Raw genomic sequence first — 20921 nt, 5'->3', positions numbered from 1 at the left:
TTCGTGAATCGGAAGATATTGCTAACGAGTAATTAAAAATGACGTGTTATTGTAAAATTTAAGCTAAAATACATATAAATGAAAATTATAAAATTATAAAGAAATATTTTAACTTATTAACCATAGGTATAATGTACCCATGTAACATGTTATGTTGAAATAAAGTGGCAATGTTATTGTGACGTAGGCCCGTGTCACTCTGGGAATGGAAGACCATGTTTTATTAGACCATGCCTCTCAGTTACCGGCTGGCAAGGACGCGACGACGCGGTGCGCAGAGCGGAGGGCACGTAAAATATTCAAATATTAAACAAATATTTACAAAACCTATCAGATCACACGGAAAAGAACTCAATATCTATATATGAACAAAAAATCATGTTTTTAACTTACGTAGGTAATATTTTGGTGGCCTGAATAACTGAATTTCCTTACAAAAATGTTGTTAAGTACTTCGTTTAAACTGATTCAAAATAGGAAACTATTGTATAAATCGAGCTTAGATACCCACCTTTATACAGCATAATACGATTCTTATTTCTTCCTAATACGCGCAATGAGTTTTAGTCATTGAGGTCATCGAACTTGACAACAAAATGGCGGGAACCCTAGCATGTCTTATCTCACTCACACAAGCAAGGTACGCGTTCACCTACACGAGCTTAGACTGTGTGCGTAGGAACGAGTTTGTTTCATACATTTGATCGCCAGTGTCCGAGGTATGACAGAAGAGTGCCCGCCGCGGCGCGGCGTGGGGGAGAGGGGAGTGTGTAGAGTCTACACACATATTATAAGCTCGGTGAATTCCCACTGTAGAGTTAGACCAAGAAAAGTCTGCAACGATTTTGTAGCATACGCAGTGCAAGTGTTATTTATACGTCATAATTTCATAGAAGTTTGAAATTTAAAACAACACTTGCACTGCGTGTGCTATCAAAATCGTTGCAGACTTATCTTAGACGAACTCTACTAGCGTGTAGATAAAGCAGTGTATGTAAATTTACATAATTAGGCATTAAAACATTCGTATGATGTTTTTATAACACTCGCTTTCAGCTAAACCCACGCTCGTATTTTAATGCATTTATTTTTTTATCTATGTAGCAGTAGCAGTCACATAAACTACTATTATGACTCAAAACCAACACAGTAAGGTGTGTCATTCCTAAATATTTGACTATTCCTCAGATCTGTCCTTGGCCTTATACTTATAATTATAACTTACCCACCCAATACAAAAATGTTTATAAATGCGAAATTACGTTATAAATTCAACCTTTACTTTGGCATAGTTTCTTCTTCACCGCTTTTCTTCACAGGCGCGTCTGAAATTATAAGAGTGCGGGTAAACATTAAATAATTATTTTAAAAATAACTTGTTTAAGAACTATAATATTACGTATTTTGTACCTACAACATAATAACATACAGAGGTTTATAAGCAATAGTAGTGCAAAATAGGATCAATTTAGAAAGCTGAAATAAGCAGTTGGCGAAATCGGTGTTCATGGCTGAAAAAAACTATTGTTAGGTAGTGTCTAACGTTTGTTATAAACTCTTTCAACACCATAGGTCTACATATTACAATATCACTCACACGCCAACATATTTGTTACAAGATAACGATTCTATTATAACACTAAACTCTAGCATTTTGTACACATATTTAATTGACTCTGTGGCGTTTTGTACAGCTGAAGCCTCGGAATTTAAAGTAAAAACAATGAAATTATGAATGAATGAATGAAATTAATTTATTCCAGAAATAATCCATATGTGATTAATACATCTAAAACTAATTACATAATACAATATGATATTATATCGCGGTAGACCCGTTTATGTAATTAAACTATTCTATGACATACCTTTATTTAAACCATCGTGTTCTTAATAAGTATATTTACTATGTACCTTTATATGTGACGTTCCACGGGAAAAGGTACCTTATGAGGGTTTCTAGTTTCGGAGATATTAAATGTTTTGTAAAGAGGTGAAAAAATGCTCAATTTTTTTTTATTGTGTGATCTGAAACCTTAATGCGTAACGTTTGTTTACCTGTTTTTATTTTTGTTATAAGTTAGTTATAAGCCTAGTAATGTCGTCTCAGAGTTTAGTAGAAAAGGTACCTTATGGAAAAAAGATTGAAAATTCCCAAAAAAACTAGTCAATACGGGAAAAGAAGTTTGGTAGAGAACTGTATTATCATTCTGCAAAACTAATTTGATAATTTCAGTTCTGGTTGGGGCGCCTCGCAAATATTATAACCGTACATAGACCGACATCACAAATCCAAGTAGACTGCTATTATACCAAAGTTACTCTCGTCAAGTCTTTCTTAACTAGAATAATCTTCATTTGGTTTGGTCGCATGCAGTAAATCAGCCATTGGTTTGCTGAAAAATGCCAATACCCGACGCATTACCTTATGGAATATCTGTGGTCATTGAACCTCAATGCCGCTTATCTTCAATAGCAACCGAAATATATTATTGATAAGAAATAGACGATTTATACCGTCTTAACCCCAAAATATTATTCGTTTATCCTAACTGTTCCATCATCATCATGCCTCATCATGTAACTTGACCACAAGGTACCTTTTCATTACATACAAATTATTGGTCTTTTTTAAGATTATTATGACGAAGAACTAATTAAATTGGGGGCAGTTTAATGTAAATTAATATTTTCTATTCATAAAAGATAAACTATAATATGATTGATATTTTGTAGCGATGTATTATTAGATTTATTTCCATAAGGTACCTTTTCGTAAATGTATGGAGCAAATACTGTTATTGTTATGTAAGTTTAAAGTGGCATAAGGGGTTAAATATAGTATTTAGTTGGGGTTTTAGGATTTATTTCATTTGAATGACAGAATTTCTTTCATATGTGCTCAGAAAAATTGATTGTGTGTCACATTAAAAGTAAAAATATTCAATTTTGTGATTTTATATGAAAAAGTCAGAAAATACATTTTCACCTCTAAATCGGTATTGTTTTTTGCTTAAACTGTCTGTCAGTGTCGTTTTCTAATAGATAAAATTTAAATCTTGAGAGCTCATTGCAATCAATCGTGAAAATGAAATAAAACTTTATTTTCAAGAGATTGGTTAGTATACACATAAATCAGTCGATATCAAAAGTTTCTATTTGCATTACAGAACAAGTCGCAATATTTTTTTAATCTCAGATATATAAGGCATTATTATTTGTAGTCAACTATGTAACTTACTCCAGGAACATAGTTTTTTAGGCGGCTAAACTTAAAACTTCTCTATCGTAAAGTTGCTAATTTCACAACATTATTTTCAAAAAATCATATCTCTGTAACTACGCAACCTAGAAGGTTGATCTTTTGTGTTATCGATAGCTTATTTATTGTAGATTACTGGGGTATGCATAACTCCATACCCGCCATAAGGTACCTTTGACCGTGGGACGTCACATATATATATTCGCAACAATTCACAACGAATGTAGACGTCTTTGGCGTTAAAAGAATCAATATTGTAATGTGAAAACAAGCATGCAATGGATCACAAAATATAAACACAAATAAACTACGTATTATTTACTTACTTTAAACACACATGGTTAGACACAAAGCACATAACCCCTTCAAAAACAGCGGTGTTCCTAATCGGCGTAATGTAAACTAAAATATTATCCGCATTAATTGTACGAAAAGATTTTTTTAACGTTTAATGCTTGCATTTTACCTTGACCTTGAAAAAATAAGACAGCATCTAGGGACTAGGCTTGAAGCAGTTCCTAATGCTTCAAGCCTAGAGCTGAGTGTTTTTACATTTTCCGATTTGATTATCGGATGTTGCAAAAATGAAGCGCTGGTGGCCTAGCCGTAAGAGCGTGCGACTTGCAATCCGGAGGTCGCGGGTTCAAACCCGGCTCGTACCAACGAGGTTTTCGGAACTTATGAACGGAACGAAATATCATTTGATATTTACCAGTCGCTTTTCGGTTAAGGAAAACATCGTGAGGAAACCGGACTAATCCCAATAAGGCCTAGTTTACCCTCTGGGTTAGGGTCAGATGGCAGTCGCTTTCGCAAAAACTGCGCCAAGTCTTTGGATTAGTTGCCAAGCAGACCCCGGGCTCTCATGAGCCGTGGCAAAATGCCGAGGAAGATGATGAATAAAAAATGCAACTACAATCACCAAATACACGTTTATTAACCTCCACGATATACAGATAAGTACATGTCGTTATGATACAAATGGGTGCACTACATTTGATATAATTTCATTTCATATAGATACATAATATTTGACATAAGTATGCACTATTATTTAATACAACGTAGAAATGGTATAATAACAATTGTTGAAAAATATGTCATTTAAATATGACGGTTATCCATGCTATATGCTAATGTACCTATTTCAATTTGGTCTAAAATATAGTTGCCATAATAATTATTTTGCTACTCCAAAATTTGTTTAATATAATTTCAGTTGCATAGTATTTATTGCAGATCATTATTTTTGACGATTCTGGAAGAGTTTGGAAAACACAAGAAAATCGAAATACATATAAAAAAATAGGTTACGTTAGCCCTTTCACAAAAATCTACACCGCTGCCAGAAAAGTTTGTTAGGTTATAACTGCGACTCCAAACAAAAACAAGATAATATTTCACAAAAAATGTTTTTAATACGAGTACCAACTGAAAATTATACCTACTCGTTTGCTGTTATATCAAATTATAGACAGTAAGTATAATGAATATCAAATATGTATCTATACCAAAGTACATAGGTGTATATCAGAAGTCAGAACTAAGAAGTTATATCAAAGTATTTTATTTTATACCAAGTCTTATTATATCAAATGTATGTTAGAGTTTTGTGATTAATTATATCAAACATAACACACCAGATACAAATACATGGATATAGTATAGCGCTAGCAAAGATCAACAAGAACTTACAAAACTCTGTACACTCCGTATAAATACGCAACAACTTGTATTTTATGTCATTAAAGAGTTGCACTATACTCTGTATCTTTAGGTATTTAAATAAAAGTAAACAAAATTTACCCTCAAATGGCTCCTTAAGCTAGTTGAGGGTAGATGAAAACATTACACGATCAAATAATGTAGGCTAAAGTCAGGTCGTTCAGTTACAGATCCAGGCGGTTTTGTAATTGGTCGGTTAGCCAATACATTTTATAACTACCCGCAAATGTACCAGTTGTTTGTTGAATTTTATTTAAATACCTAAAGATACAGACTATAGATGGCGTTGCTTAATTCCGAAGGCATATTACAGTTTCATATAAATATAGTATTATATCGATTTAAAAATGCGCAAGTACAAGCTATGTTAGCCTCATAAATAGGCCTGAAATACAGCTTGACAAAAAAGAGTAGAAATTAAAAAGTGGCAACACTGTAGTGTCGCCCCGTTTTCTTATATTAATTGGTTTGAAAGGGACGACACTACAGTGTTGCCACTTTTTAATTTCTACTCTCTTTTGCCAAGCTGTACCTTAAACTTAAATGTATTTTGCTGTATTTAAAAACACTATATATTTTATTTCCCTTATACATAACAAAAGCAGATCTATTGAGGTATAACATAAATATCTTCGTTGCGTGCTACTAGTGTTGGTTAAGACTCGAGTCGTTTGAGTCCTCTGCTTCAAGACTCGACTCAGTTTCTGAGACTCTTATAATTAAGTCTAAACTCGAGTTCTTTTCAACTTGTTAGAAACCCGAGTCTTTTGTAGAGACTCGCGAGTCCTTTTCAGAGAACTCTTGATATTTTTTACAAAAAAAAATCAAAACGCATTGTATTTATGTAAAATTTGTGAATTAGGTACACAAATCATACAATAACGCCTAATTTCTTTACTGTTATTTAGGAATAACCTATAAAATTGTAGACGGAGTCTTTATTCGGAGACTCGAGTCCTTTTGAGCTGCTCTTAAAAAATATGTACTCGACTCGGGACTTAAAAGACTCAGAAGTTTTTTAAGCGCCGAGTCTCGTAAAAACGAGCTGAGTTCTTCAAATTCAGACTGAGTGGACTCGAGTTCTTACCAACATTACTTGGTACATGAGCTTTTTACTTAATTTCTACGCAAATACATTCATTAATATCATTCCATTAAATTTTCATGTTAGTGTAAATAAATTATGATTACGTAACTAAGAAAAAATAAAATAATTCAGATCTTATCAATATTGCTTGACTATAAATCTATAAAACACTCTTACGACACATTATTTCAGTTTCTGGCTTAAAAAAAGATTTCCTAAAGGTAAAAGTGTCGCATTTGCTCAGGATCAAATGTGACGTCCCACAGATAAAGGTACCTTATGGCGGTTGGCGCTTACACTATTATTAACGCCGCTCCAATATTATTGCGGCGCTATGCGACGTAAGCGCAAGCCGCCATAAGGTACCTTTTGCCGTGGAACGTCACAAATATCGTGCCCTCGCGATAAATAATTATGGTAGTAAAGCACAATAGCATTTTATAGATTTATTTGGTCTATAATTAAGTTGGATTTTTTAAATTGAACTACTTAGGCTCTACGCAAATTAGTACAAAACATAAATACTTAACACGATCGCTGCCGGTGAGGAAGCAGCCATTTTAAGTTTTGACATGCGAGTAAGAATAACTTAACTATATGGCATTATATTTCGCCTAATTTCATTAATCGTTTAGAAAAAACAATATTTGATAATCATTAAAATCATACTTTTGACATAAATACTTGCATGCAAATTCTTTAAAACTAAATTCCATTTAAAAACCTTGTACTTAATCCGAAAAATGCTGGTGTTAACCCTTATTACCCCACACTTCATATACAAAAATGTCGCTCACACGCCAACATCATTGGCGCAAGCGAGCCAATATTAACCTTACTAGAAAGAATAAAGATTACATTGACAACGCACGCCATAACACAATAAAAAGACACATAATTTTACTATAGTCAGGAAAAAACTATTTTGAAAGTTACAGTAGAATAAAAAACTAAACTTATCCCTTTTTTTAGAGAGGATTGTAATCGAAATAAATATATGCTAAAAATGCTGCAATCAGTAACAGGCACTAAATATTCACATTTACTTTGTATTATAATAATTATTTAAAAAATAAATGAATGTTTATTGTCAATAAATTATAAAACATTTCTTTAAAAAAAGAAGTAGGGGTTTTGAATATGAAAATAAATTATAATTAATGCCTACGTAATAGATAATCAGAAATATTTATTTCTGTGGATGTATTTTCACAATGCGTTGCATACCATTAAATAATTAAAACACAATTCACTTTGTGGATAGTTATTGCTTTGGAAATATGATAATTTCTGTTTTACACAAACGAAAGTGACGCAGCCGAGCAACGCGATAACAATCCGCAACCTGAATGAATCTATTTGATATCATTTACAAAAAATACTCGCAAATAAATTAAGCCTTTAAAAGGCAGAGGGAACATATTTTGGACTTTGTTTCCAAGTGATAGAGTTCAATTTCTGACACCTTTATGCCTTATAATTATAGTTATATATGCCTTATAAAATTATGTTTCAGTCATATAGCGACTGAAGTTTTTTATAATAATCGTATAATGACGATATGACGTTTAGCAGCATTATGTAATGTAGGTATAGTGCAATACGTATTTCTTATATCATTAATATTTTGGCATATTTTATTATGTGATGTTTATTGTCATTTTATTCTAGCTTCTATAGCTACAAAATGTCTCTCGGGACGAACAATCATTCTTCAAAAGCGGACACAAGCCAACTTCGTATTATTACATTACTTTTCGCAACAATTTATTTCTATATTGACTTTCAACATACATTACAATACAGTGAATAAATACTGATATTGCATTAATACAAGCAGATCTTACTGAGCATTTCTTTAACTTTTTCAACATTACTAAAATGAGATTTCAATGGATGGTATACAAAACATATACGGCTGTCAAAAAGCATGTAGGTAGTTACTAGTTACAAACATTCAAGTATAACCCTTTACCAGGCTGACATTTCAAAAATGACAATCGAATATCAGTCTTACTCGTCGAAAATAGAACACACATTTGAAGTGCCTTATGTGGGAAATATATATCCCTTAGCCTGGTAAAGTGTTAATCATTATATAAGAAAAAAATCTATGAGAGAATTGGCGCATACCAGAATCGACCATATACGCATATGGTCGATAAATCATACTATGCCTGGAAAAGGGTGAAAGGCAAATTATGTCTAAAAATGTGTTTTTTTCAACATAGTTTCTGTTCACTTTCCATTTGGTGGACTTCGTAGGTGGATATCTTGATGTTTGATGTCTCCGACGTTAGATGCGTGATTTCTACCTGTTATACAAAGTATGTAGTTTAATTATAATAATATCTTTAAAGAGACTAGTTGATTGGTAGTCAAATCATTTGACAGTAATTGAAAAAGAACCAAAATCCTCGGACGTAAGTCGGTAAGTTTAAAAAAAAAAGTGAACTATGGAAAAAATATACCAAACCATAATAGACTGTCAACCAACTAGCCTACAGAGCTTAATTATTTCTAGAGCTTACTTCATGCATTTATAATAGTTTTTTTTATGCTAAATATTTCATACCTAATCATATTTAGTCCCTTAGATATTTAGTCATGATATTGCTGTGTTGTTAAATAACTAGTATTAATGATAATTAAAATACTATACAAAAGTAATATTACTCACCATTAAATTAACAAGCACTCAAATGAACCAAAGGCGTCAAGCCAAAGTATTTAAGCTTGAAGCATTTTCTACCATTTTAGTAGTTTTAGGGCAGCCTTGGCAACACTGCGAAAAAATGGCGCGAGGAAAAGCGTCGCTTTTTTACCACTATAAACTATTTTGAAAATAAACTGAGTTAGTAAAACGTGACTTAGACATCTCTTAAAATTGTAATTAACTATAAAATAATTGTAAAACTTGTAAGTCACAGGGGTTTTTGAATATTCATACGTTTTGTATGAAATCGCGTATGCGATATAATATACTCTGGCAAGCTAGCTTTATCAGTAGAAAAAAGCAGCAATTTTGAAAAATGTTGGCGCGAAGGATCTATCACCAATTTTGAAATTCGCGCAGTTTCCTACTGACAAAGTTGGTTTGCCAGCGTATAGCGTCCACGGGACTCCAGATGTTGATATTGTCACGTTTCACTGTTCTGATTATTTTACTAATGCATGCTACTCATATTTAGAAAGATTAGTTTAATAGAGTTAGACCAAGATAAGACTGCTACTATTTTGATAGCACACGCAGTGCAAGTGTTATTTTAAAAGTCAAACTTCAATGATATTATGACGTATAAAAAACGCTTGTACTGCGTATAATATCAAAATCGTTGCACTTTTCTTGGACTAACTCTATTTTTTTTTATGATTTTTACTACGATAACCATGCAACTTAAATGTATACCCACCCGCTTAATAAAAGAGCTTTGGTGTTTCTGTATTGCATTAAGGAAACTCGATTTATTTCAAATATTTATTCTACCGATCGCCTTAAATATTAAATATTTAACAACAACAAATATACAATATTGATATAATAGTAACAACGACGATTAACAAAACAGTTTTTACATACCAGATTACTTGGTTGTGATAGTGACCATAGATGAAATATAATTTAGGCGGTTCATGTTTTAATGGATGTAGCCAGAGACAAATTATAGACTTGAAATCCATACAAAACTACGTTTCTCGCCATGCACTGTGTTGGAACACTTCTAAATGGTGGGCAACGTATTTATTCTGGTGTAAACCAACATTCAGATGGGCCTTACGCTTGTTTGCTACCGTCGAGGTATACAAAAATGTATTGACGCAACTTTGTGTAGACTATTATAAAGTATTTATAATTCAGTATCTGGCATAACTTAATGAATTAACAGTTTTTTTATTTACCTTTCCTAAATAAAAACTTAAAAAAAATTAAACACATTTATAAAGTTTAAGTATGGACATAATTTAAATCAAATGATATTATTTTATTTAAAAAAATAAACATATTTATAAAGTTTCAGTAGGTATAGACATAATTTAAATCAAATGATATTAAAACACTGCCCAGTTTTCCAGAGGTCGTCACTGCGTTTTAATAATAAAAAGTTAGAGCGACAACTACCAAGTCTCACTCCATCTCACTCTAACAGATAGGTCTTCCTCGCTCTTATATGACTGCAAGAAGTACAGTGAGCATTTAAAGCCTGACCAGGAATATATGATCACGCGCCATGTTGCGGAATTTCACTGGAACTATTATTTTCATACTATACTGAACTGTCACCCTATACATGAAAATAACAGCGCCCTCTTGACAATGACCATATATTACTGGTCAGGCTTTAACTGATATGACTTTACAGTAGTTTTTTTTATATGAATAAGTACTTGCGAGTGTTTTTGGGCCTAAACGCAAAAGCGTCCTCTGAACGAGCACAGATTTGTCCCGTCTGTCACAGATATGATCGTGCTATTAAAATGTAATTTCAATAACAATATTGAGGTCACTATACACACGAATGACTTGAAATAATTGATCTGTAAGGGTTTCCGGAAATAATATAACTACACTACATAATATTTGTACCAATCAGGGGTTTTTACAATTTGGAACAAACCTTAACAAGTACCTACCTCCGTTCTTACCCTGGTCATTTCTTAAAAACTTTGAATACAGAAATTGAAATTATTATACAGGTTAAGGTAGCAAGCCAGTTTTATACAAGACAATGTCAAAGGTCGCTGCATACGTAATGTGATGTGACGTCTTGCACGCGAATAAAATTACTATTTCCAGATAGAGATTTTCACCTAGTTTAAAGCAGTTTATTTTAACCAAAATGGATATTTATTTATACCAATTCAGGATAAAATCATGTCAATACAGTACAAAATAGCTTAAGATTATACAGTTTAAGCCTAGTCAAAAAGTCCCCGGAAATGGATATCAATTAGATTTTGACACAACTTTGAATTAAAAAATTGAAATTGATTGAATATATCGTATTTGTTTAGGTAAAAGAAAGGGAATATGGACGATAAATCGAAAAAAAACAGGATACTAATAGATTTTTTTTAAATAATATCGGTAGCCTTATCCAAATTGGACAGGAAATACTGATAAAACACATACGTACCTATGCAGCAACCTTCAATGTAAAATTGGAAAAAGGTCGTTTCCTTTTGCGCTGAATGTTTTTAAATATTCATAATTATATATAATCACCTAACTTTGCCGTGGAAAATATCCTGTCCTGTAAATACCTATCACACGTTCGTTGCCACTTTCCTATCCTCAAAGTTTGATATTTCAATGGGCAAAGTTTTACTCACGGACTAAAAGTTTCATTTTGTGACATCTATATTACACAGCTATTTTATTAGGTAGTCTTTCCCGTTATAAAAACTTTCACATCCCTAATTTGAAAACACTTACAGATCAACGGATACTGTATAATACACGCACAAGAAAGCTGATTATATGTTTAAGCTAATTGATTGCTTCATTTGAACAACCATCGATTTTATTATTAATCATTATTTATTTAAAAAACAAGACATCATGTCTGGCTACTCAAAAATTATATTTATAATATCAACAAATTATTGTTATATTACTTATTGATTAAAATATAAAAAACAGATTCATAAGTATATAACTAATTTTAAAAGTATTAAAATTAGCACAGGTAATTTTTCAGTAGCCGACAATGGTAGAATTGGTCAACTTACGCGGGCAACACTGAGAAAAATGTTTAAAACAAATTTAAAAATTGTACCTAATTAGTTTTGTACTTTGCAAATAAGTTGATATGATTCAATATTATATTACGTTTATGACTGGTTTTATTTGAAATATTTAGCTGAAGGTAAACAAAAGTATAATTCCTTTTTTTGTCATATTATTTTGTTATAGGTACATATTTTGTCAGTAGGCATTTAAAAAGGCAAAGAAAAAGGCCATACAGCCAAGCCATATACCAAAGACAATTGTTTTTGTTTTACTGTTAGACAAAGATTCGAGACAAGTATTTTTCTATTATTTTAAGTTTCAGAGACGATAACTTGATATTAAGTTTAATAAACACGAACTAACTAAACTGCTCTAGATGTCAAATTTATCAGTCAACAATAATGATAACACGAATTCAGTCAACATTTATTTCTAAATTCAGGCCCATTTCATAGCTTTTCTAAAGTTTTCCTAAGAACTGAATGAGTAACATATAATAACAATAATTTAACCTTAAGCCTTCATCGTCATATTCATATCATATTTAGTTCTAGTACTCAAAGAATTAACTTTTAGGCTGGCAAAACCTATAAAAGCAAAGCGATACAACAGCATATTCGGGACTCTTTAGATTCAGGTATTTAATTACAATCATATATGCATATGAAACAGGCCTTTACGAATAATGGATTAAATTGGTCTAAATCTATTCTGAAACTAATTTACGTTAGGAAAATTGATACATTTACGTTTGCAAAAATGGGTCCATAATTTTGGCATCTAATAGAGCATTCTAGCGTCCAACGAGACAACATTCAATAAAAAACCCTACCAGTGTTGTGCCAACCGATAATTACCGATACACTGATTGGCATAGACAATCTTGTTTTTTTTTTTCAATCGCGTCACTTTACAAAAAAGCTAGGTAGAGTCTGTTCGGAAAGAGAAGAGTCGTGAAATGTATTGAGCCCCATACATTCCACGACTCTTCTCTTTCCGAACAGACTCTATATATTACCGCATTCCTTAAAATGGAAGCACCCATATTTCAAAATCGCAATGGCATGAAACATAACCTAAAAAGCTAGCGCTTGAAATCGAAATGAAGCGTACGTTACTACGTGAAATTTATCATTTGTAATCATTCTCTACGCGTTCTTTCAAGTGCAACTATTTACATAAATAATAAACATAAACCCACCATGAAAGCAGCGTCCAAATAATGATTATAGCGTTAGTACAAGTCATACGATATACTGGAATATAGAAATGTATTCCACATACAGTAGCCTTACCTACCACGAGTTTGAGACTGATCTGACAGTGACATATTCGCTAGCGTGTGCGTAACTTAGGTACTTTCTATGCATCTTGCTCGTAGTGGCATATTAGTGCGAGCGAGATGTATAGAAAGTAAGTTACGCAGACGTTAGCGGATATGTCAGTGTCAAACTCGTGGTAAGGCTATAGGTGCCGAAACATGTTAAAATTTTAGCCACAATAACACAACTTATCCAATTTTTAGGCACTTGTAAGTGGAATATAGCATGTTAGTAAGTAAATGCAGTAGGTATAGCCTCCTAAAACCCACCATCCAAAAAAAATTACAGTTTGAATTTGAAATCAATGTTGAAGAAAATATGGTTGAATATGGTCTTGAAATCGAACGAAACTAAAGAAATACAATTCTGTTCCAATTGAAAATGGTTTAAATTACATTTAAGTACCTAATTTTGTACTTCAGGTTGGACTGTGGGCCTTGGGAGGATAGTATTAAGAGAAATTGAGGTATGATAGTGTAAGGCGTGCGTCGATAGATGTCGGTAAAAACGAACAGTTTAAAACATAACGCTTGAATTCTGTCTTTTTTTAAAGTCTAAACTGTTCGTTTTATGTTATTTCCATCAGCGTGTCATGAGTCGTGCATGTTAAGTAAGAAATAAGCTTATCAACCTAAGCTATTCTTAATTAATAATTATGAGCTTTTCATCCCTTCTGAATCTTACCTTAAATCTATATTTCAGAATTATTTTTAATTTAACTTGACCAACAAATCTCAGAAAACGGCGGTATTGAATAAGAATACGAATAAGAAATTATTATTAGCACAAATAATAAATAACACAAAACTAAAATTCATTTAGAACATAAATATTTGTGCCAAAATGTTTTTTACTTGAAGTTATTCTGTTAAATAAGATTATTCAGAAAGGATCATAATCATAACATAATATATCTATATATGTCATTACCTAGTAACAGTAGTACCTAGGTAACAATCCGACCACAAAATCTGTTGTTTCGATGTATTGAAAGCAGTCATAGATATTCTTTATTTGTATCGATCATCGGCGGTAAGGGGTCATCCATTAATTACGTCACACGAATTTCTAGGTTTTTTGACCCCTCCCCCCCTCCTTGTCACACTTGGTCACATTTGGCAAACCCCTCCCCCCTGGTGTGACGTCACATTTCTTCAACGAAATCGGCAAATATTTATTTAATATTATATCAACATATTTTTGACAAAAGAAATATTAGTAATTTTATAATCCAAAACTGATTAAGAAATAAAATTGAACGAATAAAAACGATTATCTTGTTATTTAACTGTATAGCGAATAAAATAATTGAAATAAATTTTCGGTTACTGATGAAGTTAAAGTGACGTCACAAAATTTGTGACTCCCCCCTCCCCCTTGTAACAACACGTCACATTTTCTTGACCCCCTCCCACCCCCTAAACGTGTGATGTAATTAATGGATGACCCCTAAAGACATATGCAACTCCATATATAAGATGATTAAAGTCTAAGGAAAAAACGTGCCTCGGAAATGCAGAAAAAGGCATTCTCGGATAGATGGCGCTACACCTTTGGCCTATGCTCGGCTAGATGGCGTTGACACCGTTTGATAATTTACTGTAACTACAAAATTTACTATGACAGTAACACTCTAGTACTATCTATTCTCTTTGTCGGCGGCAAAGAAATATTCAATCTAGACCTAATAGTAGTGAAAAGTATTTAAGGCGTAAATTGCTCAGCTCAGCAGCAAATCACAAGTTTATGGTGCTCAGATTGTCATCTATGTAACCATGGTCACTAAAATGGGATCCGTCCACGTTATGTTTACATATAATTTAATTTTGCATCGTCTGATACCTCACAAGTCACAGTACGAACCACACGATTGCCTGTCAAAAAAGAAACCTGATCAGGGTGCGTAGCCAACACGCCAATCGTTGACGCTCCGTAGCGAACGATTGGCACCTTGGCTAGGTCCCCAGTTGTCAGTTGATCCACCAAACAGTGGGGCGTGGGGTTAACTATCTATCCAGATGCATATGTACAAAGTGGACGGATTCCATTCGTCAGAATTATATTAAAAATAATAAATTTGTCATTAATTAGCATAGTATCAAACTTACCACTTCGCTAGTGAGGCAGTTGATGGTGGTGGGTGGTAGGGTGCGCGCGGGCGGCGGTGGCGCGCGGGGGGAGCGCCGACCTTCCGAGGGGGTGGCGCCGCGGAGGGGGGTTATTGAGTAGCCTGTAAGGTAATTAATTTTTCACCTCAGCAGCTCGAACAAGGGTACTTTGCTTCTTAAAAACTTCTTCGTTTTTGCTCACTGAGTGAGACAAAATGAATCAGTGAGCAATATCGCATTTTGCTCACTGAACGTGTCTCACTTAGTGAGCAAAATGCGATTTTGCTCACTGAGTGAGACAAAATGACATTCAAGTGACCTTTATAATCAAATGTCATTTCAACATGCGGGGTCTAATACAAGTTCGATATACTTGGGTTCTATTAACTCTGTCCCTCTAGGTATGTTCTCACTGCTTAGGGTGAAAAATTTTGTGTACTACACGAGATCAAAGTTATTTACATCTCGTGCGCTTTTGAATCCCTTACTACGCTCAAGATTCTAAATTAGATTCACTCGCTACGCTCGTGAATCTATTATAGAATCTTTCGCTTGCACGGGACTCAAAATAAGCACTCGAAGAAATATCAAACTTTGATCTCTTGTTGTACAAATAACTAGAGTACATGTATGTAGGTATGAATTATTTTGAAAGTTGTCTATCGATTTTATTTCTCGTGAGATTCAAGTGTGAGATGCGTACTATCTGTTGTACCCCAGAAACGAGGTTAAATAGTATATTACTTACAGTAGTAGGTATACGTACATTATAACATTACCTAGTAGTAAAGTAAGAAAAGGCTTTCGTATTTACTGGCCGACGTTTGTATATTATATTTTTCTATTTAACGTAGCCGGAAAGCGGTAATTACGTTTAACGGAGCGGGCGGAAAGTTGACGCCATTCGGCCGGAGTGCAGAAAAAGAAACTTAAGGTGGGATCAGACGGTTCACTCGGATGAACGTTCACTCGAGTGAATGTTTCATTTCACGTTCACACGGCTGCTGGAAAGATTATTCATTTTTTATTTTCTTTCACTAAGCCTTCGAATGAAGTTGTACGTCTTGGTATAAGTTTAATTTGTGATCATTTAATAAAGATTTTAACAAACAAGAAGCAAAGAAAGCGTCGTCGGCGGTGGCTGCGACCTTGGATCGCAAGAAGAAATTTATTTGGAGCCACGAATATATTGCTGAGAGAACTAGCCGATGAAGATGAGGAATCGTATTGCAATCATTTGTGGATGACTAAAAATAATTTTGAAGAACTTCTACTATTAGTAGGTCCGTTAATAGCGAAAGAAAACAATAGCGAATGAGGGACAGTATACCTAGCCGAATAAAACTTGCTACTGGCGATTGTTTTGGAACTCTGGAATATTTATACAGAGTATACCTATATAGTATACCTAGAAATACCATATCCTAATTGTTCGTTCCACTTGAACACCATTTTATTGCTTTTACGTTATATTTGTCTAGCTAGAGTAGCTAGATGGTAGTATGCCTACAGGATTCGAGAAAAATATGCAAAATCCGAATGAATGTTCATTTCTGTGTTCACACTGTTCATTTTTTGTTCATTCGGAGTGCGAGTGAAAGATGCCGAATGAAAATATCCAACATTGTTGGATTCTTTCACTAATGAATTCATTTTTCATTTTTGGTTCATTTTGTGTTCAGACGTGTCACTTTGAGTGAAAGATGAATAATGAAACTAGAAAATGAACAAAAAATGAACCGTCTGATCCCACCTTTACCTGTGCCCATGCCTTGTTCACTGCTACTGGACTCGGTGAAGCTCGGCGTGCCCTCGGTCCAGGTAGGCGTCGAGCCCTCGACGGACGCCGGCGGCGTCCAGCACACGCTGAGAACGATTTATCATTCAATCAATTATTGTTATTCGTATGGCGCTTCTTAGAATTCTATTGTCTTTTTTGTTGTTTATTTTCTTTTTTACGTTTTAGGGTCGAGATCGATCGATATCAGCCTACTGCTGACCATGCATGTGTGTGATTGAGAACATTGCGTTATTATTGAACCGTGTGGGTTAAAAAAATATTTTTACCTTTTGTACGCCAAATTTCTCATTTTATGAACAAAAGTGACGCACAGCGACAGTTAGAACATTTTATACCAAATTATTTTCTATTTCCAAAAATCTATGTCAGTACTAAACTAATTTACTTCCAAAAAGTTGTATCGTATCATTACCTGGCTTCATTGCTCCTAGCGCTAGTCAACGCGGCCGGCGTAAGCGCGAGGCTCGACGCGGACGAAGTCGTCATGACGCTAGCCGCGCTGGACGCCCCTCGCCGCCTGCCGGACGCGCTGGACGACGTGGTGGACGACGAGTTCGTCCGGCTCGTCCGCTGCGGCGGGTGCTCCTCGAACGGCGGCGGCGGGGTCGAGCAACACGACGGCATGGCTGAGGGAAGCTAGCGTTACTACTGATGTTGGAGCTGGCGTTGTGTTACTTGTAGGTGGTGGTGTAAGCTTACGTTACTTGGAGCGAGTAGGTAGGTAATATGGTGGCGTTAGGTTAGTGGGAGTGAGTCAGGAAGCGTGCGGCGCGGCGTCCATGTTATGAGTTTGAGATCTGCCGCAGTGTACAGTCAGCAGCAGACTGCTAAGCGGTCGAGTTGTTCAAAATTACATTGACACGCTCTTATTCTCTTAACAATAAAGTAGCGTCAAGATCATTTTGAACACCTCGCCCGCTTAGCAACTTCTGCTGCTGACTGTACGCTGTTTGAAGGTACCATGATGAGTTCAGGTCGTAACTCGCTGATCACTGAGCGGACAGCCGCGGTCCGCGGATATCTTTGTTATTAAGTTATTTTTTAGTAATTTTTAACAAAAAAAAAGTAATCGATGAGTACAATCAAAAATAAAATAGCGCATTTTAGAAGCATTTTTCATATTGTGTTAAAATTGTTACAAATTTTGAATGGTGCGTTTTAGACTTGTTGGAGATTATTTTTTTCTATCGAGCAAAAGTTGTTTAATTAGGTTTCGAATCCATGAAGTTACTAAACAAAGGGCTATTCATATTTTTGGCAACCGTATTATGATCTCAAATCGCTACAATTTAAAAAAAACTGCTGGCAGAACCCACGACATCTGAATTTGAGGCTTGACGCCCCGCTGAACGCTCGCCACTGAGACCGTACCCTTAGGGATGGTTGTAGTTTAGGTTAGGTGCTATTGCTAAACTAGCAGTTCTAGATACATGTGTTGGGTGCTAGGATAACGGTAGAATAACATGTTGCATAAGTGAAGTATACGTGCGGATAGATCGTCGAAGGTTAGCAAAACTACGATACTAACAACATATGACTTTCTAAACTAAATAATGCTAAATAAAATAAGTGTTATTGAAAACTTATAAGTATGTTCTAGGAATCTCGATAATAGATATTGGTATGGGATGAACTTGGATGTTGGGAAAAGAGCATATAAAATTTATAAAAATAAAGATAATAAAGGGAACTTATTACGTAAATAATCTATTTAAGCTACGTACGAATTTGGCTGGAACTTGAATGGTGATGTGATTGCGTTAAAGCTAAGATTACTAATGATTTCTTAAATACGATAACATACTTAACTAAGTATAGGTACTACGAAAAGTATTGGCAGTTTTAGCTCTTAAATAATCGCAAATCACAACACAATCTACATCATGCTAAAGAAAAACTAGTACTACATTATCAAAAAAATATTAAGTCAATCGCTCTATTAATATTAAAATCAATTTTTATGCCCAATCATTATTTAAAATATCTTTATTTCAATTTACAGAATTTCTTCTGTCATCTCCTATATCATTTCTATTTTGAATGCCAAATCATTATCCAGAATAGCTCTACTTCATTTAATTACAGCACTTCTTCTATATCCTTCTTCATTCGATATATCTTTCTCTTATCAGATCTCTTTTTGAAACTTCCCTTCTTCTTTCTTGGCACTCTGTCGGGAGGTTTTTCTGATGATGTCTCTTGTGAAAACTTCCTTATTTTATCGTGAACATTGCCAGTATATGATTTGGAGACAACGGGACCAACTGCCGTGGTGTTTAAAGAGTAAACCTTTCTATCGATAGAACTCGAGCTGCCATGGCTATATTCAATTGGCTCAAATATTTTCTTCGTCTCTTTTACTTTTAAATCAGTTTTGATAGTGTCTAATACGTTTCCAGAACGCTTACTATCTTGGGAAGACGAAAAGGAACTTCTCCTTGAACTGTCGTCAGAATCTGTTTGAACTTTAAGAATGTGTTTCTGAAACATATCTATTTTAGTTTTAGCTTTCTTATGACAAACTACTTCGTCTTTTGTCATGCCTCTGGAGTGTTCTTCGGAATATGTCTTTATTTCAATCTTAGGTTTAGGTTTCTTTATTTCTTGTCGATTCTTATCTCTCTTTGATTGGTTGAAGTTTAACCTCTTCGTTAATCCAGACATAATTCCAGCTTTAGCTCCATTCTTGTCTGCTCTTGGATCTTCCTCTTGAATACTTTGTTTATTTAAATCTTTATCTGAACGCTGCGTCTTTTTCAAAGTCTTAGCTGCAAAGATTAAATCTGAAGACTTCACGTTATGGACACTAGCTCTTTCAACGTTGTCTGTATTATTTGGTGGTGGAGGTTTTTTCGCAAATTTGTCTCCTACTTTAGTGACAACGCCTTTAATAAACTGTGAAGGACTTTTAGATTGTCTGACTTGCCTCTCAGGTTGTTTTTCATTATCAGTTTCATCAACTTCATCAAAAAGTTCGTGGACCACAATCTGGTCTTCACTGCTCGACTCTGTAAACGACGTATCATCGTATTCTCCAGAATCTAGATGTTCTCTTACAGTTTTATCGATATTAAACTTAGCCATCATTGTCGTTTGAGCTATAAGATCTTTTCCTGGATGAGATCGTTGAGTAATACTCTCTCCTTCTTCGGCGAAATCTAAGAAAGAGTTAGAGGAAACTAACTTGGTCACTCTAACGGAATGGTCAGATATAGAAGGCGGTACATGACATGCAACAGGCTGTTTGAACTTAAAATCATGCCCGTAGAACACAAAATCATCATCGCTACTCGTGATCGGTGTCTGTGGCGGTATGTCGTTGACGGAAATGTTTAAATGATAGTCACCTTTTGCGTCAATACTGGATTGGGAGTTGCCGCCACCGCGTTTCGCTTTAGGGGAGCCTCGGGGCGGAACGGGCGGGGGCACTCTTTGTTTTGTGGAGCCTTTTAACACAGCTGGGAAAGCTACGTCGGGCTCAGAGACCGCTATCGTTTTAACGGTCTGCTGGACTGTTTTGGCTGCAGTTGACACCGGTGACGTCACTGAAGTTGGCGTAAAATGCGCTGTGACGTCAGACAGTGAGACTGAATTAAAAAGCGATTTATACAGTAAAAGTTTTATTGATATTTGGCACAGTGTTTAATAGGTATTTGTACGGAAGATTACATGTCCAAAATTACATGTTTGAGTTTATATTTTTTATTTTGAGCTTGACCGTGAATGAGTTTGTATTGGTGCGTTAGTGTGTGCATGCATTGTAAGGAAGGTGAAATAATCAAAGTGATACCCAATAGTAAAGATCCGATAGGTCATAGCAGCATGGAAAAGACCAGAATTTATGACAATTAATTACAATTTGGCTTTTAGCCACACAGCAATATA

General features: G+C 34.6%; 1 protein-coding gene across 1 annotated transcript in view; it reads right to left on the bottom strand.

Moving 5' to 3' along the window:
- Positions 1-7901: 7901 nt before the first annotated feature.
- The window catches only part of LOC134802645 (uncharacterized), an 89175-nt gene continuing 76155 nt past the window's right edge, over positions 7902-20921 (bottom strand). The window contains exons 19-23 of the mRNA XM_063775280.1: positions 20384-20623; positions 17449-17662; positions 16995-17101; positions 15236-15357; positions 7902-8389 (exon numbers count right to left, since the gene is read on the bottom strand). Of these exons, the coding sequence (XP_063631350.1) occupies positions 8297-8389; positions 15236-15357; positions 16995-17101; positions 17449-17662; positions 20384-20623 (776 nt within the window). The 3' untranslated portion in view covers positions 7902-8296. The remainder of the gene's footprint in view (positions 8390-15235; positions 15358-16994; positions 17102-17448; positions 17663-20383; positions 20624-20921) is intronic.

The sequence above is a fragment of the Cydia splendana genome, chromosome 25 (assembly GCF_910591565.1).
Source record: "Cydia splendana chromosome 25, ilCydSple1.2, whole genome shotgun sequence".
Lineage (NCBI taxonomy): Eukaryota > Metazoa > Arthropoda > Insecta > Lepidoptera > Tortricidae > Cydia > Cydia splendana.
Note: the sequence above shows the minus strand (reverse complement) of the source record. Positions and strands in the feature narration are given on the sequence as shown.